Source organism: Mytilus galloprovincialis, chromosome 3, assembly GCF_965363235.1.
Source record: "Mytilus galloprovincialis chromosome 3, xbMytGall1.hap1.1, whole genome shotgun sequence".
Classification (NCBI taxonomy): Eukaryota; Metazoa; Mollusca; class Bivalvia; order Mytilida; family Mytilidae; genus Mytilus; species Mytilus galloprovincialis.
This window is the reverse complement of record NC_134840.1, coordinates 50,935,924-50,963,439: the sequence shown is the minus strand read 5'-3', so window position 1 is coordinate 50,963,439 and position 27,516 is coordinate 50,935,924. Positions and strand designations below refer to the sequence as shown.

At 31.8% G+C, this 27,516-nt stretch overlaps 2 protein-coding genes across 2 annotated transcripts in view; both read left to right on the top strand.

Annotated features, from left to right (window-relative positions):
• The window catches only part of LOC143068255 (C-1-tetrahydrofolate synthase, cytoplasmic-like), a 30,619-nt gene extending 29,194 nt beyond the window's left edge, over positions 1-1,425 (top strand). The window contains exon 24 of the mRNA XM_076242171.1: positions 51-1,425. Within this exon, the coding sequence (XP_076098286.1) occupies positions 51-140 (90 nt within the window). The 3' untranslated portion in view covers positions 141-1,425. The remainder of the gene's footprint in view (positions 1-50) is intronic.
• An 8,492-nt stretch (positions 1,426-9,917) lies between these two features.
• On the top strand, positions 9,918-25,321 carry LOC143068254 (synaptojanin-2-binding protein-like). The gene is made up of 4 exons (XM_076242170.1): positions 9,918-10,032; positions 15,877-16,013; positions 23,114-23,227; positions 24,192-25,321. Exons 1-4 carry the CDS (start codon positions 9,987-9,989, stop codon positions 24,393-24,395), a joined length of 501 nt encoding a protein of 166 aa, XP_076098285.1. The 5' UTR covers positions 9,918-9,986; the 3' UTR covers positions 24,396-25,321.
• Positions 25,322-27,516: the final 2,195 nt, after the last annotated feature.

Genomic DNA, 27,516 nt, shown 5'->3' with positions numbered 1-27,516 from the left:
TCCTAATGTTGTGATTTTGCTTTAAACAAATTTTGTATTTTACTTTCCAGATGGCTACTATGCCAGGATTACCCACAAGACCATGTTTCTACGATATCGATCTTGATCCAGAAACAGAGGAGATTGTTGGTCTTTCATAAAGATGGAAAGTACAAACTGAGAAAATTATTGACATGACCTCAATTATGAAATTTTGAAAATCATGATGTAAAGTATGCAAAAATGTGAAACACTTATTTTTTTATTTTTATATTACATGCTGACAACAATCAAGTGTTAATAGTACCTGTTATATACATCTGTTGATTTTAAAAAGAAATCTTTTCAGTGTCTGATAGTTATTTACAGTTATATCTACACTTCTGATACCTATAAAACTAACAGTTTGAAAAATCATATCTGGATTTAACTGCAACAGTTTTAATATACCCTACTCATTGATGTGTCATGTATTTTTCCACCTACCAGCAAGTACTCTTATCTCTTTTTCATTGCTGGGTGGAACTTTAAACTCCATTAAACAGAGGGGCATAGACGTAGGTTTTATAAAGAAAATATAAGATTGAAATTGTAAAGTTTGGTATTGGATAAAATGGAATGACTGGTAGATTTGCTGTCAAGAGGGGGATTTATTCAAAGATGTAAAGATTTGAAACAGATTATCAATTGTAGTTGTGTCTTAACCAAGTAGATAAGACTTGGTACCATATGAAGAACTTAAAGTGTTTTTGGTAATTTCTCTTAATATTAAGACTTACTCATGGGTAAAATACAATCATACTATGACAATCACCTTCTAAGATACAACTATCTTTGGATGTATTGTCGGTTAAATTAGCTTGGTCACTTGGGTGCTATAAAATTACTGGACAATTTCTCAACTGTGTGAGGGCAATACATGAATTTAGTATAACTGTATGTGGAAGTGGGCATTAATGACTTAAGATTCACAATAGAAAGTGCTCTTTGGTCTTATCATGTGAGATGTTTAGTTATTTATTTCTATGTTTATAATGTTGATTTTTTTCTTAATTAATTCATCAAATTAATCTATTCTAGTTGAAATTTTTATCTATACATGTACGAAAAATGTATATTACATTTGTATATGGAAATTTTCATTTGGTAACGTTGATGACCAAAAACCAATGCAAATGCTGGTGTCTTGTCATTTTAAAACGAAACATTTAGAAACTCCAGGAATAAGCAGTTTCATACAAAAAAAAACTTATTTATATTCTAGAAAGGTGAAGGATGCTCTATAATGAAATATGTATGTGCAGTAATCAGAAATACATGTTAAATCATTGTTTTGATAGTTGTCAATTATGTTTTGTTGAATGTTATCAGTTTTCATTTATCTTATAATTATTTATGTTTACAATAAAAGTGCCATCATTCATTAAAAAAATTTACAAGTGAAAATGATTTAGTTAATAATCTGTCAAATGTATCATTTAAAATGTCTGAAAATGGATTTTGACATTTTCTTTTCTCTTCCACCATCTGCCCTAGATTTATAGGCCCTGTGTGTCAGCAGCTGAAGAACCCATAGTCCAATGTCCATCATTCTGTCCTTCACAAATCCTACAAATGTCAATTCGTTTTTGTTATGCCAAAGAAATAAGAAGATGTGGTATGAGTGCCAATAAGACAACTCGCCATCCAAGCCAAAATTTGTAAAAGTAAACTATTATAAGTCAAAGTACTGTTTCCACACAAACCCTTGGCCCACACCAAACAGCAAGCTAAAAAAAGGTAAAAAAAAATTTCTAGTGTAAAACCATTCAAACAGGAAAACCAACAGTCTAATGACTCTAATCTATATAAAAAGTGAGAAACTAGAAACACTTAAGAACAACATCAACAAATAAGAACTACTCAACATCAGGTTCCTGACTTGGGACAAGTGGAAAGAAATGTACAGGGTTTAATAGGTTCCAACCTTCACTTACATATTGACCCTTTTGGCAGTAAACATTTGGATACATTATTTATTTATTTTATAACATTTCACTTTGTCTACTTAACTTTGCATTTGGTTAAAATTTTCAACCAGTTGAACCATTTGATTTGGTAAAATCACAGGCACTTGTCTCCAAAAAAGAAATTTCCTCTATACTTTAATAAAACCTTTATATTAAGGTAGAGAGGACATTTTTTTTCTGAGACAAGTGCCTGTGGGTACAACACTGATAATCAAGTCACAGTAAGAGAAGTTACAAATCATCAAAACTAAGGGCACAACATGAACTCCAAAAGGAGCAAGACCTGGTGCATTATCAGGGTAATGAGGTCCTGTTATATATATGTCATCCCACATGAGAATCCCCACTTTCCCTCGTACACCAACTCTTGCAGAAATTTTATAGGTTTTTCATCATTTTTCCAGACTTTTTTTCCCGCTACTGGCAATACAGTGTAACCAACCCCTTTAGTCTATAACTCAGATCCTAGAAGATTATGACGGATATAGCAATGAACAATCTTTATAATAAATACACTAACCCAAATTTGTCAAAAAATTCAAAATTGCTACTCTTTGTTTTGTAGTTCAAATCAAATCCCCATCTTCTTATAGAATGTAGGACAGAAAGTCACGGACAAAAAGTCACAGTACAAAAAGTCACAATTCAGTTTTTAGAACATTTTTTTTTATACAAGAAAAAAAAAATTAAAAAATATTTTTTTTTTTATTTTTCTTAAACTGTTATATATAAAGCAACTTTGTAATTAAAATTTATTCAATAAATGTCAATAATGATCAAATAATTGTTATGAAAACAAAATGTCAAAGTGACTTGGTACTTTTAAAAATAGTTTCATGGTGCCAAGAAATATCTCCTTTGCATGATTAAAATCTAATAAATTTTCAGTTAACAAAGCTTGTGAGCAATGTCCTATACTTAAAAATGAATAGATGTAATTAAAAGAAAATATTTCAAGATCTTTCTCTTATATATTCAAATATTAGTAAAAAAAAATAATTGTGACTTTTTGTCCTATCAAATTTGTGACTTCATGTCCTGTGACTCTCTGTCCGTTTACCTTCTTATAGTGTATACTGCAATAATGAACTAAATCTTAAAATAAAGAAAAGTAGTAGTGACTACCAAGGAGACAACTATTTATTAAAGAGTGAAAAATCAAAATGATTGTACTCAAAAGCTTTGTTTCATAAAAAAGAATACAAATATCTTGTTTTATGAAGGGATTAAACGTACTTTGTAAAAATAAATCAATGATTCAAGGCAAACAAAAATTCGCTGAAATGACATCAAGATGCTTGAATTCATGATTGACAACTTATCTGTTACGTTATCGTGACGTATTTTTCAACAATCATCATTTCCGTGGGAATCAACCGTTTTCCTCTTCTTGCAGACTTGTTCCTTTATTGGAATGAGATAGACCTCATACAGAATATTCTAAGAAACAATGACAAGATTCTAGATTATCCTTAAACTTCATGGTCCATTTACAGATGATAATTCCCTAAATATTAGTGTGGTGACAATGTTGAACGCATTAATTTGCTTATTAAAGTATGAATTAAAGAAAACAACAGGTACAGTTATACAGCCTCATATCTGGACTTGCACCTACGAAGTTGACAATGAGGACAATTAAGATAAGAACTAAACTCCGAAAAAAAAGATAATTTCAGCTTCCAAATTTTAAACCACAACACCGTCCTCTTCCTCAAATGTAGCGTACTGAATTCGATTTATCATCAGGTATGTATTTACACGAGCAATACAATGGGTTTCACATATAGCACAATATCTGCATACCTTTGCAGAGCATCTGAGATCATCACCTCCCAGTTTTTGGTGGAGTTAGAGTTGCTCAGTCTTTAGTATTCTATGTTGTGTTTTCTAGACTAATATTAGTCTTTTTGTCGTTCTTTGCCAAAGCAGTGTTAGTTTATTTTCCGAGTTATATATTGACTATCCATTTTGTATCTTCTGCTTCTCTATTATACACTGAATCATGTGTAAATAGTTGGAACACAGTTTGTAGTTGTTCATATTTGAAACATAATTAGTGCCTTAAATATCACTTACAGTTCATTCTGTTTTACTAGAAAGGGATACACATCTTTGGCTTAAATTATATTGAACATTCTTAAATCTATTCAGAAACTAGAGCTTCCACTTTTTGGTTACTACGTTGTGCTATCCGTTGTGGACAATTCGGAACTCTCACGCATTAACTTCATGTGTAACGATACTTTGACTTTGGTTTTTGCAATATGTGTAATGAATCCTAAATATTATCATCACACCTTTCTCAAGTACTATTGAACACAATGGCTTCAATTATTGGAAGCAAATTGAAAGCGACGAGTTGTAACGTGTTGACGCTTTTTGATCTACCAGTCAGTTTCCTGTTTTCGTATACTTTACTGGAGTCAATTTCTAGTTGAGATATTGTTGATCAACTTAAACCAATCTCTTTGTGTGAAGAGTTCTTTTTTGGGGAGGGGGTTCATATGTTTAAATATACATCAAGAGGACTACAACCCACCGACATGAAAACGTGAAGTAGATATCTCCGATTTTTTTTTTTTTTTTTTTTGTGACTAAACTAATATTTTATTACACAAGTATATACATATAATAGTTTTCTCTCTTAGTAAAAGGGATAAAAGAGGATTGGCAAATAATTCGTGAACATTCAGGATGAGAACAAATTCTGCTTACCCTTCCGGAGCACCCGAGATCATCCCCGGTTTAAGATTCGAGTTGCTCGAGCAGTTCTTATATTTCTATGTTGTGTTTAAAATAATGTTTGCCTTTTGTTCGGTTTTCATTTTTAACCATGACATTATATTTTTTTTTTATCTTGCATTTTTTAACTTAGAAAATCCCTTTGGTATCATTCACCACTCTTTTTTAATACACCAAATTACTTTGAAATATTCCTTTGGTATCATTCACCTGTCTTTTTCAATACACCAAATTACTTTGAAAAAATAGCAATATGGTATGACCAATTCAATATACACACCCAGAAAATTAGTGTCGACAACAATTGTAAGTACGATATCACCGTCCAATTTCAATACAAACATTTCGATAGTTTTTGTTTCATTTTAAATAACATATAAAGTCTTCTCCAAATTCATATTCAGTATATTACATATTATCCATTGTAGGGAATTGAGTATATCTTCTCCCAGTTTACGTTCAATGACATCAATCATTCAATTAACCAGACACATCATTTTGATGTCTCATCTACATTAATAGTAACAATAAATTGTATTAAAGATTTAATACGATACATAGTCATTTACAAATAAAATGAAAAACAAAGGTCAGAATATTGAGCCTTTAGGCACACCAATTGTGATGTCGTGGCTAAGATGAAATATCATTTCATTTACACATTGTTATCTGTTATGCCTAGTTACTTACATCAGTACTGGTGAAATTACTGCGCACACCATCAATGTTCTCGGCCGAGGCCATCTGTCATCATGTGTTACATGTTTCGAACCCTAGCTCGGTACACTCTCAGGATGTGGGCCCACAGTGGTGATCAATCACTGCGCATTGGTGTTGGGTTTCCAGCTACTACTGTCTCTCTTCATCCATATCCAGCAAGACACTTACTTTGCTGCTTGGTGCAGTTTCTTAATTGCTGCTCTTCTATTCTGGCGAGTCACTCCTAATGAACTCTTATATCAAGGCAGGAGTATGACAGTTGTTTTCTATTCATTTGATTTCTTTGATCTTTTGATTTTGCCAAATGATGAGGGATTTTACGTTTTGAAATGATTTTGTATTTTTGTTATTTTACTTTTTACACAGTAGCTGTTACGATTTGAACAATTAATAAATATTTTGATACAAATTCCAATTGATTTAAATATATAAGATAAAACATTGTGATTAACAGTGTCGAATGCTATATAACAACAATCAATTTCATCAATTCCATAAGTAAAAGTTGTTATAAAAAGCTTACAGTATGACAAGTACATTATATGAGCTTATACTAAAAAGATGATCTTCTCAAATCTGATTATAAATTACTTTACTGACTTTTTGTTGTTTTTTTATTTGGTTTTTTAACCATTTACTTCCCCTGTATCGTTTTGTGTTTGGCCTTCGTAGAGTTAACATCGGATTCTTGATGAAAAGTAGTGAAGTTTGATCGTTTAACATGTCTAAATATATGAAATATATCATACAATTTCAATGATATTTTTAGACGGTTATGCTACGGGTATATCTTAGAAAAACTAAACACTAGTTGTCCAAGCCTTAAATAAATTGAAAACAAATATGTTGTACATGTAAAAGGTAAAATCACAAAAACGATAATTCAATCGGAAAGTCCATAATCACATGGCAAAATCAAATGGCAAAACACATCAAAAACTAATGGATAAGAACGGTCATACAGCCCGTAACAGAGAAGTGATCGAATTGATGTTTCTTTACCGTCAAAATTAGCTACGTTATCGACAAACTTAATTGAGTAGTGACCGAACTATTGGTACTTTAACGTTAAAAAGATTGACAATGCTGACAAACTTTCATGTGTCGATAATCAAGTTTAATACCGATGATATTGAAAATAATTCTAATAATATGAGACAAAATATGTCCATGCACCATTTCGATTGGGCGAAAAGTAGTCATTTCTTCAAAGTCAGAACAGAAAAAAAATATTATGGAAGGACGTCTTGAGAAAAACGGAGGGAATTTAAAAATCTAGAGGTCTCCACAAGGCTTTCAACAAGGGTTGAATCTCACTCCTTCTGAAAAGCTCTAAATCGCCCCAACGTGTACATACGTTTGGTCATCAAGAGATTCTGGTTTCTCTTTTTGTGTGTCATAAACATTCAATTCGGATTTGAATTTAATTTACCGAAACATTCCGTACATTAAATCTTAGGACGGTCAGAACATTTTAAGGAAGCAACAGATCGAAATACAATTTTAAGTAGTACATAGATGTGCAATAATTCAGCTTCCTGTACATGTTCACGAAGTTCTAAATTTTGAATGTTGATTTCTTTAAAAAAACACCATTTTTTAACAATAAAAAATCTCAAAATGTCCGTTAACAATGAAAAAGATTGACCATGAAAAATCACATATCTAAGAAAAGCAGTCGTTTAATTGATTATAAGAAAGTTTCAGTATATCATGTTAAATTTCTTTAATTTGAGAGTTTTCCTTTAGTTACAAATGTAGCTCCATGTCTGATGGTGAAATACAAATGAATGTCTCAGAAAGTGGTGAATTAGTTTCCATAAATGACAGATGAATCGGGCCAAGCTTAGTAACTTACAGTAAACAGACTACTGTAACATTGACGCACTCGTCGAACTGTTTAAAAGATTTGTGTTTATGACCAAAAATTTATTCACAACTTCATTTATAAATTAATCTGAATTTCATAGCGCGTCGTCACAATAATGAAAGTTATAAAAAAATCTATAACCAGCAGATCTATACTTCTATAAAGAAAGTATTCTTGTACAAAAGGGTATTTATTATAAAATGGTCCTAACTATAGAATAGATAGTTTACCACATAAATCTTAAACGGAAGTTTCGACAATTTTAAACAGAAGAGATTTGAAAATAAGTTTAACTTTAAATAAACACTGAAATAATTTTAATACCTCGAAGGTGTAAAGAATAAACCAACAACCTCAATCTTTAAAAGTGTCTTCTTTGCACTAACCGACGAGTTCATGTTTACAGTAGAAACAGTGGATGTGACTCCAATAGATTAATTATCATTGTAGTCATGAATATTTATCGCTTATATTAAATTGATAAAGATTTTATCGAGGTCGCACCAACTGTTTCTACAGCTAAGATCAGTTACATGTAACATGATCTCGTCGATTCGCACGACGAAGCCATTGTTTATGACAGAACACACATTCTAGATTATGTATTTTTGTTTCCGTCAGTTCGAAAGTATTTGACCATTTCAACTCCTTTGTATTTCATAATATGTGTCATGAACAAAGACATATGTTCGATTGAATAATGATTTCCTCGTAACAAATGATAGAAATTTCGGAGATCCCGTATTTGATCCTTTACCGTTAAAATGAAAATGCCAATGACAGAGGTTGATTATAAAAATGTTTTACTGTGTTAAAAAAAACTTCGACTTAAACAATGAAAACTTATACGTTGGACATGAAATATTTTGTCGATGAAGAAAATTAAATTATGTCACTTCTGAAATAAGTTTGTCGATAACGTAACTTATTCTGACGGTAAAGAAACGCGAATTCGATCATTACTCTGTTACGGGCTGTATTCCCGACCGGTGCATTACGTTTGCGCGCATCACCATTACATTTGCGCGCAAAAATCATTACGTTTGCGCGCAGCTTTTGCATACATTTGCGCGCATTTTTTTGACAGGTAAACTCAGGTAAAATACAGGTCATAATACTTATTTATTTATCAATTTGTTCAATTATTTACAATTATCAGTACCTCTTCCGTTAGTCTAAGTCTTTTCTTAGGCAGGGAAAAAAGGTGATAAAGCCGCATATTTTCTTCGATTTTCAGATACAATTCAAAAAGTCAAAGGTGTACTGTAGACAAAAGTTTTAAAAATCTGTGACATAGCCCATTTATCATAACTTGAACTTAAGATATAACGGGGTTTTAAATTGATTTTAGAATTCAATATGAACAATATATTATTTGAATTTTGAACTATTTTCAAAATTAATAATTGATAGTCATATCTAGCTATTATGAAAATACCAATAAAGTAAGGTCATTTATAATTTAATATATATGAATAATTATTTTTACCTGAGATTACCTGTAAAATGAATGCGCGCAAATGTAATCAAAAGCTGCGCGCAAACGTAAAATATTTTAATCCCCAAATGCGCGCAAACGTAGTGCGCCCGCTTGCCAGTTCTGGTATAGGTTTAGGACTTCTGTAAAGGAGGGGCATCTATAGTAGATTCGGCTTTTAAGTGAGACTGGACTTTGTTACGAAAACTCAATAATTCAGTATAGAGTATTGATCGGTAGCCGGTTGATATACATTCTACATTTGAAAATGCCTGTACCAAGTTGGGAATGGGCGCACTACGTTTGCGCGCATTTGGGGATTAAAATATTATATATATCTTCCAATATATACAAAATCTTTTTTCCTTGCGACAGAAATGTTTAACGTTTTTGTCAGTTTAAAAAGATAAACACAAGACATGTTTTTTTGTAATTTCTCTTTCATATATGTGTATCCAAGGATTTGTATAGTCTTACTATACAAATCCTTGGTGTATCCTATAAATTTGTGAAATTGTTGTTTTAGAAATACCTCAAATTTATTTAATGTTCATAAATGTAGAAAAAAACGACATTTTTTGGGATGTATTTATTAAATTTAAAAAAAAAATGCATTATTGACTATTTCATGCTCGTTTTCTTGAAAATTGGAACAAATAATCTTTTTGAATGATATACAAATCAGTCGAAAAATGTATCTTTTCCCGATATGTCACAGACTCACAGTTTGACCGTGACGTAACATTTTACGTTGGTAACGTCATTACCTCCCATGATGTAACTGTATCGGATTTTACCTTTTACCGTGTATATAGATATAAACAATTATCTTGGATTTATCCTTGGTGTTCCTTATAAATTAAGCTCAAATGGAGAGCAGATGCTATAGATGTTGAAGTCAGTAAAGCTTTTTAAAATGCTAACACTTGTATTCATTATTTCAGTTATCAATATCGGAGACTTATAATACCATTATAATATTGGTTTTGCCAGAGACAAATATATATTGATATCGTCTAAAATAAATCTGTATATTTTATAAGATTAAAACGATATGAATAGTTTAAGAAATCTAAATGGTACTTTTTTTCGGTTCATAGTCTTACTATATACCAAACATACCTCTGTGCACAAAAGAGTTCCAAGGTGGTTCAAGTTGAACTTTGCATTTTATATTTTTGAATGAATGGACTTGATAGAAGAAAAAATCGAATTACCTCGTGGTCCAAATGGTAAATAATGATTTTGTTATAACTTGATAATCATCTTGGTATTTAACTAAATGTATAACATATATATATGATAATAATATATTTTTGAAACTGAAAGCAGCTGATCCACTTTTTTTTCTTTTTTGGGGATTCCTGCATAAATTTACTGACAGAGCCACTTTTGCTAAACATTGCTCTAAGGAGCTTTGGCTAACACTAAACAGCAAACTATAAGGGGTTCCAAAAAATGACTAGTGTAAAATAATTCAAACAGAAACATGAGAAAAAACAACAGTCTAATCTATATAAAAAACAAGAAACCAGAAACACTTATGAACCACATCAATAAAAGTAACTAAACATCAGGTTCCTTACTTAGGACAGATGCAAACAAATGCATAGGGTTTGAACATTAAATAGTACCAACCTTCACCCTAACCTGAAGTCATAGTGTACATAACATCACTACATAGAAAGACACTAATATGAGGCAGGCATAACCTGTGAATGGGGACGAAGTCTGTATGTATTATTTTCTTACCTCAAACATGTTAATAAAGGAAACGGAAATACCGTAACGTTCCCGATTTCGGTTCTGTGGTTAGGGATTTAGCTGTGACGTTGTTTAAATTATGACGTCATATTCAATGTAAACAAAAGAAACGCTTCCATCAGGTAACGTTTTTTTCAAATCAAACTAATTATTAAAAATGAAATTGTATTGAGTTCCAATCTTATATTTTACTAGACTGATACATATAATTTTCTTTTCAAAGTCTCATGCAAACAAGACAGATTTCTGCGCAAATGCGGGGAAAACCGGAACAGGAACTAGATCTGAAAAAAAAAATTAACGATTTTGAGTTCATTAGTAGAATGAAAAATTCGGGAAATTTTCCCGATTTTTTTTTTGATTTTTTTTTTATTGATTTTTCTACCGTAATTGGGGACTTCGTCCCCATATTAAGGTGCAGTCCGGTGTAGTCTTTGGAATGCTAAAAACAATAAGAACAATTTTATTTGTGTTACTGTGTTAATATGACGAAATCAGCTATCGTGTGGTATCACCGGCTGCCCATACACCGGGGACTCCATTGTAAATATCAATTGAAATTGGGGTCTCATTTGGGGGTTCTGATCCCGGATCCCATTTACTGTTTTTTCAGATTCCTGTATCCCGCTTTCACTATATGGGTAAGCAATTCTCTTTTTTTGTAATTTCCCTTGTCCCGCTAGAAATCATTTCCTGTTTTCACAGCACAATAATTTGTATTTCACATGTCACACTTACAAAAAATCGGCAATCCTGCATCACACTGAGACCCCATTGAGACGCACTGAAATGGCTTAACCTAATCAAAAGACATATTAACACAAGAAACAAGTAAACATTTACTGAACGAATAAATTTGATCTATGACATAATGTTAAAACAAAATCAATGAAATAAGTACTAGTCATTGTAAGGGACGACATCAAAAGTTCAATGTAAGATAAAAAACTTAATTCACATAGTTTTTTCACTGACCCCCCCCCCCCCCCCACCCCCTCTCTTAACTTAATTTGGGAAAAATTGATTTACCAATAGGGATATATGTAAAAATCGATTTTAGATATACAAAACTTGCAGAATTTCAACCCCCCCAACCCCATTGATTTGATTTAAGTTTTTTATCCTACATCGATCTTTTGATGTCGTCCCTAAGTGGTGAGATGTTAAACAATTTAAATTTAAGAAACTCAACCAAAACCTTAAATAGAATAATGTATACAGGTAAATGAAAATAATTTTGTTGTAAGGTATACAGTAATAAAGATTGTAAATATGTTTTACAAAATAAATAATTTAGTTGTTCATAGTACAAGAACAGAAGTGAAAATTTTAATTCATACCAAATTGTTATCAAAGGTACATTGTACCAGGATTATAATTTAATACGCTACTTATAATTTAATACAAACACTTATCAAAGCTGGTTTATATTGAAAACAGAGAGATGAGATTTAACACTAAATAAGTAAACATTAGATAACAAAGAAGATTTACACGAAAGTGCGGTTTGAGAGTACTGGCAGTTGGTGTCTGTTAAAATCATACTTTTCAGTATGGATATATAAATCTGTGAGGAATTGTATGCTCCTCAGATACAGATTTGTTGGTAATAGTAGGCTCTTTTACAATGTTTAAGAAACATCTTGATAAGGAATGAAAAATCTAAAAATATTTTTATCCACTCCATGTAGATCACAAGTCAAATCAGCACTCGATCATATTAGCATCTAGTCAAATTGGCACCCATTTAAAGTCATTGGGCATTTGGGTAGTCAATTTAATAGTATGTTTATTTGTTAAACTAACAGTTTCAGAGACTTATAAATAGCTCAGTAGGTTCTTTGTTGTACATTGTTAAACGATAATGTAGGTTTGGCAGTAAGAATCAACATTAAATATAAGTAATGCATGTTAAAATATAAAATAAATGTTAAGTTTTTTTTGTAGACCTGAACTGTATGTTTTTTAGCTCACCTGGCCCAAAGGGCCAAGTGAGCTTTTCTCATCACTTGGCGTCCAGCGTCCGTCGTCGTCGTCCTGCGTTAACTTTTACAAAAATCTTCTCCTCTGAAACTACAAAGTAAGATCTACAAATAAGTGACCACTTTAGGAGTTATTGCCCTTTATAGTCAATTTTTAACCATTTTTCGTAAATCTTAGTAATCTTTTAGAAAAATCTTCTCCTCTGAAACTACTGGGCCAAATTTAACCAAACTTGGCCATAATCATCATTGGGGTATCTTGTTTAAAAAATGTGTCTGGTGCCCCGCCCAACCAACCAAGATGGCCACCATGGCTAAAAATAGAACATAGGGGTAAAATGTAGTTTTTGGCTTATAACTCAAAAACCAAAGCATTTAGAGCAAATCTGACAGGGGTAATATTGTTCATCGGTAAATCTATCTGCCCTGAAATTTTCAGATGAATCGGACATTCCGTTGTTGGGTTGCTGTCCCTGAAATGGTAATTTTAAGGAAATTTTGCTGTTTTTGGTTATTATCTTGAATATTACTAAAGATAGAGATAAACTGTAAACAGCAATAATGTTCAGCAAAGTAAGATCTACAAATAAGTCAACATGACCAAAACATGACCAAAATGGTCAGTTGACCACTTTAGGAGTTATTGCCCTTTATAGTCAATTTTTAACCATTTTTAGCTCACCTGGCCCGAAGGGCCAAGTGAGCTTTTCTCATCACTTGGCGTCCGTCGTCCGTCGTCGTCCGTCGTCCGTCGTCGTCGTCGTCGTCTGTCGTCGTTAACTTTTACAAAAATCTTCTCCTCTGAAACTACTGGGCCAAATCAAACCAAACTTGGCCACAATCATCATTGGGGTATCTAGTTTAAAAAATGTGTGGCGTGACCCGGTCAACCAACCAAGATGGCCGCCACGGCTAAAAATAGAACATAGGGGTAAAATGCAGTTTTTGGCTTATAACTCAAAAACCAAAGCATTTAGAGCAAATCTGACATGGGGTAAAAATGTTTATCAGGTCAAGATCTATCTGCCCTGAAATTTTCAGATGAATCGGTCAATCGGTTGTTGGGTTGCTGCCCCTGAATTGGTAATTTTGAAGAAATTTTGCTGTTTTTGGTTATTATCTTGAATATTATTATAGTTAGAGATAAACTGTAAACAGCAATAATGTTCAGCAAAGTAAGATCTACAAATAAGTCAACATGACCAAAATGGTCAGTTGCCCTGTTTAGGAGTTATTGCCCTTTATAGTCAATTTTTAACCATTTTTCGTTAATTAAAGTAATCTTTTACAAAAATCTTCTCCTCTGAAACTACTTGGCCAAATTAATCCAAACTTGGCCACAATCATCTTTGGGGTATCTAGTTTAAAAAATGTGTGGCGTGACCTGGTCAACCAACCAAGATGGCCGCCACGGCTAAAAATAGAACAAAGGGGTAAAATGCAGTTTTTGGCTTATAACTCAAAAACCAAAGCATTTTGAGGAAATCTGACATTGGATAAAAATGTTTATCAGGTCAAGATCTATCTGCCCTAAAATTTTCAGATGAATCGGTCAATCGGTTGTTGGGTTGCTGCCCCTGAATTGGTAATTTTGAGGAAATTTTGCTGTTTTTGGTTATTATCTTGAATATTATTATAGATAGAGATAAACTGTAAACAGCAATAATGTTCAGCAAAGTAAGATCTACAAATAAGTCAACATGACCAAAATGGTCAGTTGACCCGTTTAGGAGTTATTGCCCTTTATAGTCAATTTTTAACCATTTTTCGTAAATTAAAGTTATCTTTTACAAAATTCTTCTCCTCTGAAACTACTTGGCCAAATTAATCCAAACTTGGCCACAATCATCTTTGGGGTATCTAGTTTAAAAAATGTGTGGCGTGACCTGGTCAACCAACCAAGATGGCCGCCACCGCTAAAAATAGAACATAGGGGTAAAATGCAGTTTTTGGCTTATAACTCAAAAACCAAAGCATTTTGAGGAAATCTGACAGGGGATAAAAATGTTTATCAGGTCAAGAACTATCTGCCCTGAAATTTTCAGATGAATCGGTCAATCGGTTGTTGGGTTGCTGCCCCTGAATTGGTAATTTTGAAGAAATTTTGCTGTTTTTGGTTATTATCTTGAATATTATTATAGTTAGAGATAAACTGTAAACAGCAATAATGTTCAGCAAAGTAAGATCTACAAATAAGTCAACATGACCTAAATGGTCAATTGACCCCTTAAGGAGTTATTGCCCTTTATAGTCAATTTTTAACAATTTTCATTAATTTGGTAAATTTATGTAAATTTTTACCAAATATAGTTCTCTGTTACTAATGGGCAAAGTTCATGATAGATATAATTGTAAGAAGCAAAATCGTTCAGTAAAGTAAGAACTTCAAACACATCACCATCACCAAAATACAATTTTGTCATGAATCCATTTGTGTCCTTTGTTTAATATGCACATAGACCAAGGTGAGCGACACAGGCTCTTTAGAGCCTCTAGTTCATAAATCTTAGTAATCTTTTAGAAAAATCTTCTCCTCTGAAACTACTGGGCCAAATTTAACCAAACTTAGCCATAATCATTATTGGGGTATCTAGTTAGAAAAATGTGTCCGGTAACTCGGCCAACAAACCAAGATGGCCGCCATGGCTAAAAATAGAACATGGGGGTAAAATGCAGTTTTTGGCTTATAACTCAAAAACCAAAGCATTAAGAGCAAATCTGACGGGAAGTAAAATTGTTGATCAGGTCACGATCTATCTGCCCTGGAATTTTCAGATGAATCGGATAATCGGTTGTTAGGTTGCTGCCCCTGAATGGTAATTTTGAGGAAATTTTGCTGTTTTTTTGTTATTATCTTGAATATTATTATAGATAGAGATAAACTGTAAACAGCAATAATGTACAGCAAAGTAAGAACTAAAAATAAGTCAGTATGACCAAAATAGTCAATTGACCCCCTAAGGAGTTATTACCCTTCATAGTCAATTTTTAACAATTTTCTTAAAATTTGAAGATTTTCAATAACATTTTCCACAGAAAGTACTGTTATAGATAGAGATAATTGTAAGCAGCAAGAATGTTTGGTAAAGTAAGATCTACAAACACATCACCATCACCAAAACACAATTTTGTCATGAATCCATCTGTGTCCATTGTTTAATATTCACATAGACCAAGGTGAGCGACACTTGCTCTTTAGAGCCTCTAGTTTTTGTAAACCTGGTATTAATCTGATTGTAAAGAACTTGACAAACATACTTGTGTTAAAGTTACCTTTAGTTTAGGCATACATTTAACAATCATTAATGTTAGTTGACATCACTATTATAGGACTGGGGTTTAATATTAGAGGAGGAATTGATGTACCACATTTGAAGAATGACCATGGAATATTTGTGACAAAGATCAGGGATATTGGTACAGCATATGAAGATGGAAGATTAAAAGAAGGAGATAAAATATTAGAGGTTAGCTGTATAAAATTTTCCAGTGGAATTGAACTAAGCTAATTAAAAATGATTTTATTTTCTGTATTGAGGTGTTATACCACCAAATCATGGTACGTCACATCCGGTTGTATACGAAAATAGGTAGAAAAAAATATTCCCTTGAATTTGACAGTTGTAGGTAATTAATCCTACATTTATTGCAGTAAAAGATTTCTGTGTCATAAACATATGTCTTGGTTATTTCATGGGTATTTCAAAGCACCATTATTTTTAGCTCACCTGGCCCAAAGGGCCAAGTGAGCTTTTCTCATCACTTGGCGTCCGGCGTCCGTCGTCGTCGTCGTCGTCGTCGTCCTGCGTTAACTTTTACAGAAATCTTCTCCTCTGAAACTACTGGGCCAAATTTAACCAAACTTGGCCACAATCATCATTGGGGTATTTAGTTTAAAAAATGTGTCCGGTGACCCGGCCAACAAACCAAGATGGCCGCCATGGCTAAAAATAGAACATAGGGGTAAAATGCAGTTTTTGGCTTATAACTCAAAAACCAAAGCATTTAGAGCAAATCTGACATGGGGTAATATTGTTCAACAGGTCAAGATCTATCTGCCCTGAAATTTTCAGTTGAATCGGACATTTCGTTGTTGGGTTGCTGCCCCTGAAATGGTAATTTTAAGGAAATTTTGCTGTTTTTGGTTATTATCTTGAATATTATTATAGATAGAGATAAACTGTAAACAGCAATAATGTTCAGCAAAGTAAGATCTACAAATAAGTCAACATGATCAAAATGGTCAGTTGACCATTTTAGGAGTTATTGCCCTTTATAGTCAATTTTTAACCATTTTTCGTAAATCTTATTAATCTTTTAGAAAAATCTTCTCCTCTGAAACTACTGGGTCAAATTTAACCAACTTGGCCATAATCATCATTGGGGTATCTAGTTTAAAAATTGTGTCCGGTGCCCCGCCCAACCAACCAAGATGGCCGCCATGGCTAAAAATAGAACATAGGGGTAAAATGCAGTTTTTGGCTTATAACTCAAAAACCAAAGCATTTAGAGCAAATCTGACACACAGTAAAATTGTTCATCAGGTCAAGATCTATCTGCCCTGAAATTTTCAGATGAATCAGACATTCCGTTGTTGGGTTGCTGCCCCTGAAATGGTAATTTTAAGGAAATTTTGCTGTTTTTGGTTATTATCTTGAATATTATTATAGATAGAGATAAACTGTAAACAGCAATAATGTTCAGCAAAGTAAGATCTACAAATAAGTCAACAAGACCAAAATGGTCAGATGACCACTTTAGGAGTTATTGCCCTTTATAGTCAATTTTTAACCATTTTTCGTAAATCTTATTAATCTTTTAGAAAAATCTTCTCCTCTGAAACTACTGGGCCAAATTTAACCAAACTTGGCCATAATCATCATTGGGGTATCTAGTTTAAAAAATGTGTCCGGTGACCCGGCCAACGAACCAAGATGGCCGCCATGGCTAAAAATAGAACATAGGGGTAAAATGCAGTTTTTGGCTTATAACTCAAAAACCAAAGCATTTAGAGCAAATCTGACATGGGGGGGGGGGGGGGGGGGGGGTAAAATTGTTCATTAGGTCAAGATCTATCTGCCCTGAAATTTTCAGATGAATCAGACATTCCGTTGTTGGGTTGCTGCCCCTGAAATGGAAATTTTAAGGAAATTTTGCTGTTTTTGGTTATTATCTTGAATATTATTATAGATAGAGATAAACTGTAAACAGCAATAATGTTCAGCAAAGTAAGATCTACAAATAAGTCAACATTACCAAAATGGTCAGATGACCACTTTAGGAGTTATTGCCCTTTATAGTCAATTTTTAACCATTTTTCGTAAATCTTAGTAATCTTTTAGAAAAATCTTCTCCTCTGAAACTACTGGGCCAAATTTAACTAAACTTGGCCATAATCATCATTGGGGTATATAGTTAAAAAAATGTGTCCGGTGACCCGGCCAACGAACCAAGATGGCTGCCATGGCTAAAAATAGAACATAGGGGTAAAATGCAGTTTTTGGCTTATAACTCAAAAACCAAAGCATTTAGAGCAATCTGCCATGTGGTAAAATTGTTTATTAGGTCAAGATCTATCTGCCCTGAAATTTTCAGATGAATCGGACCACCCGTTATGGGGTTGCTGCCCCTGAATTGGTAATTTTAAGGAAATTTTGCAGTTTTTGGTTGTTATCTTGAATATTATTATAGATAGAGATAAACTGTAAACAGCAATAATGTACAGCAAAGTAAGAACTAAAAATAAGTCAGTATGACCAAAATAGTCAATTGACCCCCTAAGGAGTTATTGCCCTTCATAGTCAATTTTTAACAATTTTCTTAAAATTTGAAGATTTTCAATAACATTTTCCACAGAAAGTACTGTTATAGATAGAGATAATTGTAAGCAGCAAGAATGTTTAGTAAAGTAAGATCTACAAACACATCACCATCACCAAAACACAATATTGTCATGAATCTATCTGTGTCTATTGTTTGATATTCACATAGACCAAGGTGAGCGACACAGGCTCTTTAGAGCCTCTAGTTTTATTTGGGATTTCTATAGAATATTTTGTAATCTTGCCGTGTTCTCCACAGAAATTTTGGATAGCATCACATTTTGTGTAAAATAATAAATTGTATTTTTTTTAATGTAATTTGTCGCGTTGTGGCAAAGCTCTATTTCCTTCATGTTATATACGTTATTGTTTATGACAAAATGTGTTATATTGTTTGTATGCTATAGGCCCTTTTTTGGTGAATAAAATATTCTATTTCACTCCATTATTTGTGTCTATATTGTTGAATTCATAACTGAGAATACAACATATCCAACTATAGCAGTCATCACGTGACTTTGGTGATGTCACACATCACCCGTATCAAGCCCAAGTAAAATGTATAGAAATGCATAGGGGCTTTCTGGAATCGAAAAAATACATTACTTTAAGATCATGATACAAAAAGAGTGGAAATATATAGTAATTCCTCATATATTTAGAAATATAAATATGCCTTTTGGAAAAGTTTAAATTTTGATCTTCTCCCTTCCAAATGCTTTTGAAAATTTGTCATGTTGCCTTGATAGTTCACACTGTTAAATCATACAACTACGGTAAATATTGGATTTTCTGTTGTGTTTAACCTTAAATTGCGATTTAAACAAAACAGATGGAATAATTATGGGAATATGTGCTTATTATTATATTCATAAATATTTGAAATATTGTATATGGAATAGTTTAATTAGGTCTTTCCACTTTTCTGAGGAAAGACCTATTGTTTTTCTTCTGATTATTTTTTTTTTTTCTTCCGCCAAATTTTGTTCTTGCGATAAACATTTGTTTCTCAATATGTCGCTTAGATATTTGGTATATGATATCGAACAGTTTATGCGCTTTTGAAATTTACCCTGCGTAACCGAATACTTTTCTTTGTAGGAGTTATCTCCCCAAACGCTGTTTTTCTTGTGTCCACGACTCCTTCGCAACCGTAAAAGATTACGACAAATTTATTTTACAAAATTGCTCGTTATATCCTTCTCATGATTTGTCCTATTTTGACCGAAGCGATATGAATGCTCCATATGAGAGTTATTTCCCCTTATGCATTTGATATGTATTTCTATCTTGTAAACCATAAGTGATAGAGACCTAGGATCTTTTGATTTGAGGTCCTTGGTCCAAAAAAATGAAAATTAGGTCAAGGTCAAAGGTCAAGGTCATATTCTATTTTTTGAATTGGGCTTATTTCCACTCATTTCCAGAAACTGTATAAGATATCGACAAATTATTTTGACTAAATTGTTAGTTGCGACATGTCGTAACTTAATAATTTTAGTTGAAAGGGTGCGTAAACAATGAATGGGAGTGTTTGCCCCTATCATATCTAAAATTATGTGTAAAGTGATATAACTTATTAACCATACATATTAGAGACCTAGGGTCTTTTGATTTGAGATCCTCAGTTTGTGACCTTGAAATTGAGGTCAAGGTCATAGGTTAATTTGACGTTCTAGATTTTGACCTTTGCTTTAAATTCATATCTATACATCATAAAGCCATATTAACTGACATTTTAGACTGATTTTTAATATTTTAATATCAAAATATATATTAACTGGTGGAAAGACCTTCAATTGTTCTCTGAACAATTGGTTTTTAATTTTTTATTATGTCCCTTCCAAATTGATTTGAAAATAAGCTATTTTCAGAAAATCTGGTATTATTTTTCAAGATGACAACCACATTGACAGCATGGGGCGACATGGTAAAAATATAATTTGTGAGATTTTTACAATGAAAAGCAAAAACTGTTGGATGCTCACATTTTCAGTCATTGTCTTACCTTAAAGCAGCATAAAATCGAACATTGGTTCCTTTTGATTAAGCTTAAACATGCTGTTGTTATTTTTATACGACCGCAAAAATTGAAAATTTTTTGGTTGTATATTGGTATCACGTTGGCGTCGTCGTCGTCTGAATACTTTTAGTTTTCGCACTCTAACTTTAGTAAAAGTGGATAGAAATCTATGAAATTTTAACACAAGGTTTATGACCACAAAAGGAAGGTTGGGATTGATTTTGGGAGTTTTGGTCTCAACATTTTAGGAATTACAGGCCAAAAAGGGCCCAAATAAGCATTTTCTTGGTTTTTGCACTATAACTTTAGTTTAAGTAAATAGAAATCTATGAAATTTTGACACAAGGTTTATGACCACAAAAGGAAGGTTGGGATTGATTTTGGGAGTTTTGGTTCCAACAGTTTAGGAATAAGGGGCCAAAAAAGGGCCCTAATAAGCATTATTCTTGGTTTTCGCACAATAACTTTAGTATAAGTAAATAGAAATCAATGAAATTTAAACACAAGGTTTATAACCACAAAAGGAAGGTTGGGATTGATTTTGGGAGTTGAGGTCCCAACAGTTTAGGAATTAAGAGCCAAAAAGGGCCCAAATAAGCATCCCCATTTCCATTCTCAATTTTATTATTCTTGGTTTTCACACCATAACTTTAGTATAAGTAAATAGAAATCTTTGAAATTTAAACACAAGGTTTATGACCCCAAAAGGAAGGTTGGGTTTGATTTTGGGAGTTTTGGTCCGAACAATTTAGGAATAAGGGGCCCAAAGGGTCCAAAATTGAACTTTGTTTGATTTCATCAAAAATTGAATAATTGGGGTTCTTTGATATGCCGAATCTAACTGTGTATGTAGATTCTTAATTTTTGGTCCCATTTTCAAATTGGTCTACATTAAGGTCCAAAGGGTCCAAAATTAAACTTAGTTTGATTTTAACAAAAATTGAATTCTTGGGCTTTTTTGATATGCTGAATCTAAACATGTACTTAGATTTTTGATTATGGGCCCAGTTTTCAAGTTGGTTCAAATCAGGATCCAAAATTATTATATTAAGTATTGTGCAATAGCAAGAAATTTTCAATTGCACAGTATTGTGCAATAGCAAGAAATTTTCAATTGCACATTATTGCGCAATAGCAAGAAATCTTCAATTGCACAGTATTGTGCAATAGCAAATATTTTCAATTGCACAGTATTGCGCAATAGCAAGAAATATCTAATTGCACAATATTGTGCAATAGCAAGAAATTTTCAATTAGAGTTATCTTTCTTTGTCCAGAATAGTAGTTGAATCAACTTAAATCATTGTTTTATACAATATACAATGTATATTTACTTTTACTACCAACTGATAAATTAAAACAATCTTTACCATTCAGTGATAACAAGCACTTTATTTTACATTTTAATATTTTATGATGTATTTAAATGAGTAGTTATTGTTGCAAACTCCATTAGAAATTTGAATTGAGATCAGTTTTGGAAAAAGGGAAAGGGGGATGTGAAAAATAAATGGGGGGGGGGGGGAGGTTAAATTTTTCTCATTTCAGATTTCATAAATAAAAAGAAAATTTCTTCAAACTTTTTTTTGAGAGGATTAATATTCAACAGCATAGTGAACTGCTCAAAGGCAAAAAAAACATTTTAAGTTCATTAGACCACATTCATTCTGTGTCAGAAACCTATGCTGTGTCAACTATTTAATCACAATCCAAATTTAGAGCTGAATCCAGCTTGAATGTTGTGTCCATACTTGCCCCAACCGTTCAGGGTTCAACCTCTGCGGTCGTATAAAGCTGCGCCCTGCGGAGCATCTGGTTAGAAAATTTTGAAAAATGGCGACCAAATAATTTTCAAACGTAGAGGATGTTCGACACTTATTTTGTCCATGCACATAATTCAATTTAATTTCACTGTTTATATTGCAATTAAATATGACACGTTATTGCCACTATAATAATAGCCTTGGACATAGCTAGATTAAGGAAATATTAATTAAGTCATAACATCAATGTGATCAAAGAAATCAAACATGGCACCGAATCACGATGTAAGTTCACCTGGCTCTACAGATCATTTAAGCTATAGTAATAACTTAGAATCTGTCATTGACCTAAACTTTTGAAAAGATTTTCTCATCTGAAACCACTGGAACAATTACAACTGTAAACATGTACTTGAGCTGCATGTTCTTAGAGTGTCTAGTAAAACTAGTATACACTTAGGTTTTTGCTCTACAAATCAGCTAACATGCCCATCAGGCATAAATTAGAAATAGGAAAATGCAAGTATTTTTTAATATCTTCAAAAGCAAAGCATCACAGATAGAAAAAAATCGCATACCAAAATTTGTATTGCTAAGAAATTTATATTTGTTTACAAGTTAAACATAATATCATAGAAAACATATGTCATAAAACCTAGAAATGTGTTAAAAAAAAACCTGGTACTGACTTAATTGATATTTTGGTAAATTCCCTCTTACTGAACTGTGATAGAGCAAAAGTTGCATTACCTCACAAAATGTAAGGCTACAGGTATTTTAAATCAGTTTAAGATCCAAGTAATTAATGCAGAGCCAGGTTAGCCCCTAATCTAACTCTCTATATGTATAAAATGATTCACAAAAGATTTAGCCTTTACTTTTATTCTATTTTCAGAATATATGATTTGAAAAGTAAAAATATCAGATCTGTTGTGAATTTGTTGTGTTTAAATTTGCAGGTAAATGGTGAGGATTTAAGAAATGTTAGTCATAATGAGGCTGTGCAGGTATTCCTGAAGGCAGGGGGGAATGTCAAAATGCTGGTGCAACACAATGCAGAGGCCTTTTACAAGGTAGATATGATTTATTTTGATCCCATTTTGGACAATGTAAAGCACATGTGAAACATATGATATTGCCTGCTGCAGAAAGTTTTATATTCCAACTGTCAGGTTTCATTGGACATGTTTAAGTTTTGTGGTTTGTTCAATTCCTGTGATATGATAAATAAGGCCACTTCATTGAATGTATGATATGATTATAAGATCACTGTGTACATTTGGTGTATGGAATACTGTTTAAGAAATAATTCTATCCTGACATGCTCTATGCTCATTTTAACATGGGTAGGCATTATATTTGTTAATATCTTAATACCGAGCGTTTGCGAGGTATTAAATGTTTACAAATATAATGCCTACCCATGTTAAAATGAGCATAGAGCATGGCAGGATAGAATTATTTCGATTCTAATAGGAATATTTGAACTTTTTCACTTCGAAGCTGACCTATAGTAAACGCTCGGAATGTCGCCATTTTGATTTCATAAACTAAAAACATTATAGAAAATCAGCAATTTATCAATAAAAAAAGAACAGAAACATTTAAACTTACTTTTAGAATGTTTTTATTTAATTTCCTAGCGAGCAACACCAACAAAAATGTCCATTTTGATCTCTGGCGTTGTTCAAAATTCATCTGACGTTGCAATTTCAATTGTGACGTCAATCACGTGCAGCCCATGTTCTATTTGAATTAGAACATGGCTTTGTACTCAAAGCTTAAGAAGAACGTCATATTAGAATTGGTTACATGTCTGTCTGGCAGGTAACATATAACCTTGACCTCATTTTCATGGTTCATTGGTCAACGTTAATATTTTGTGATTTGATTTGTTTCTCAGGTACAATTAATGATAGGACCATTTATATTTTTGGTGTATAGAATGAGTATAAGGTATACATGCCTTTCCATAACTCTTGTGAATAGTTTTTTTTAAGGATTTAAAACTAATGATAAATTTTTCTTTTATTTCAGCAAAAATTAAAGGAATTCGAACTTCTAGATAAAGAATTAAACCAAAAAGCAAAGGAAGCAGCTGAAAACAGTAGTTCATCTTTGATATGGACAGCTCTAGGTATTTCTGTGGTTGTAATAGCTGGTAGTTTGTTCTTTGCCAAGAAATATAATAAACTGCCTGATTTGTTGAATATTAAACTACCAACATCTTGGTCATCTTAATAGACCTTTGATTGTATCAACAGTATCTAACTTAATGGTTGTTAATTCAGACTAACATTTCAAAAGTTTAATGAAGTTAGTTTGGATGGAACTGAAGTCTTTAAAGAAACAATTTACCTGATGAATATTCAGTGAATAGTGATGAGTTATAAAATAACTACACTTATACTGTAGATGGAGTAGAGTTGTAGTTTTAAGTTTTCTGATGAAAGAGAGGGAAAGTGAAAAAATAGATCTCATTAATATACAAATTCAATTCACAAGATCAAATTCATTCTAATTCTTCTTATTTAGATATTTTTAAAAGCATTTTATTTTAGATTATCTGATTATATACCATCCATGAGTATCCACTGCCACACAGCAATTGCATATTTAAAAGTTTATATTCTTAAGATTTTTATTTAAAAGAAATGATTAGCATGTTCAAATATCATAATGTAAAAAGGTTAGATAGTTCATAGGGTTTTCTTTAAATCTTCTTCAATATCATTTACTTGTATGACTGAAGTAAGAGTTTTTGCAGAATATTTAAGCATATACATTTTTTCAAATGGAAAGTTAATTTGTATATATGTTATGGAATGCATTGATTACTGTGATCTCTGTCTTTATTATGCTCAAAGCATTTATTTTTTATGCAGATGCAGATTGATTTTTTAAAGTCTCAAGACTTTTATTATTTTAGGTTTCTGTGATTTGACAATAGAGATTTGGTTATTTTAAGAGGTCATTACTTTAATTATAATGTATTGAAAGATAGGTTGTTGTTGAGAGTTCTAATACAAGAACATTAACGTTTGGGCATGGGATTGGAAGGCACTCTTTGTTTCACCCATACAATTGCATTTTACTTTGCATACATACACTCACAATTTGAACTTAAAAGACCTCACAATTTGAACTAAGTGACCTGCCTGAACCCATTCAAAAAAAAGTTAAGTGCCTTCCAACTCCCCCATATTTTTTTTAATAACCTTTCAAAGGTTTTATAAAATTTCTAATAACTGTGGTAATCTATCAAGTGCTTAAATTGTTATATATATAATACATATAATCATTATTATCAATTGAGTATAGGGTTTACTTCTTCAACCTGAATTACAAAAATGTAAATACAATATAGATTTTACAAAATACAGTACTAAATGATAAAATCATTTTAAACAAGTCAGCACAATTTTGCTTTAATTTTATATAATTGGTAGTTTCTCCTATACATATCCTTGTTTTTGCTTAATATATATTTAAACATTGCATTAATTCATTTGAACTTCATTTGCTCTATTTGATAATCTGGTAATGCTCCTACATTTATTTTTATGTATTTGTTGTTAATCCATATTTTTCATAAATATATATATTGCTGGTTAGAGTAGACATCTTTCAGTTTTAATAATTTGAAAAAAGATGTTTCAAATATTTCTAGAGTATTAAACAGAATTTTGAATTTCTCCTTTGATTATTTTTCTTTTTCTGCTTAAGGTAACATTTTTATAAGATAACGACAATGAAAAAAGAGACAATTGAAATTTTAGAACATTGAGTCAAATTTTACAGTGAGTTCATAATGCTAACTAATGAACAATTACAATGTATAAGCTAATATAAATATCATTTTTTTTCTACTGATAAAAAGTATAAGAAGTTGACTATAGGTTGCATATTTATTCACTACAAAAGTCTAAAAGTCTGAAAAGACCAGTTTTTGTCTTAATTTGCATGAACTTTTACTCGACATTCTCCAAAAGTATGACTTGTGTCTTAATTTTTCTTGACAAATTCTCATTTATATCAAATTTGTATGAAATTTATTTGACATATTCTCGACATTCTGAATATTGTCTTAAAATTTCTTTACAAATTCTTGACATTTGAATACTGTCTTGAAATTTCTCGACATTCTGTTTTTTTCTCAGTATGGCTTGACATATTCTGAAAATGTTGAATTGTGTCTTAAATTTACTTGACAGTTCTGAGTTTTACAAATCATGACCAATATTCATGATATAACTTTAATATTTATTTCTCTTTATATAATATACTGTTGTTTCAAGTTACACTTCAATAATAAAAAATGGGCATGTAAAATAAATGAAAATTTGGGTAAATAAATATCTTTACAAATGCAAATATGGCTATGAAATCTAATGTATAAAATAATTCAAATGTGGGTGTGTTGATATAAAACAATTGAAAATTGGTTTTTAAATAATTACAAATTTTGATTACTTAATTTTACAAATTAAATGATTAAAACCAATCATACTGTAGACATATTTCATTCTACATTCATAATATTCAATTTTTATATGGTAAATAATTATTGTACCAACATATGGTTTTTTGAAATAGTAAATTATGATGATATACAAATGATTCATTTAACAGAAGAAAATTTGTGTAATGTCATCCGTTGGAATATATATTAAGTATTACACATGGACAGGATGTTCCAATAAATTTAAGATATTCCACACACCAGATTACATGCAACTGTCAAATAGAAATTACTGCTTTGCCAGTAATAAGCTTATAAGTTGACCTACCATGCCAAACCAATTTTAAGATTTTGTTCATAGATGTAAATGAAAAAAAAGGAATTAAAATTGATTTTCTTCATGAAAATTATGAAATTATTTTAACATAAAAATAATTTGAATATTTCCCAAAGATTAAAAGAAAAATATTAACTTCTCCAGGAATAATAAAAAAATGTATTTATAATGGGTCCATTGTAACTGCCTACAAGACACCTATTTTAGTAAAGCAAATTTGAATGGCAGTTTTGCGAACGGCAAATATCGAAATACTGTTTGTCAGTAACCTTAACTTATATTCCAAGTGAAAATAATTTATTAAACGTTTAATAAAAATAAATCAAAATTAAACTACATTGGGGGTTATTCAGAGTATTCCAACTTAGTTGCACCAAAAGGGTATCTTACTATACCAAATTAATCATTGATTCTTCAAAGTTTAGTTTAGCAATAGTAAGTATATAACAGCAATAGAATGTCATAAACAGTGCAGAATAAGTCTGTTCACATTTTAAGGCGAAATTTATACTGTTGAGATAGTGTCAAGACATATTTAAGACTGTAAAGAATGTGTCGAGACA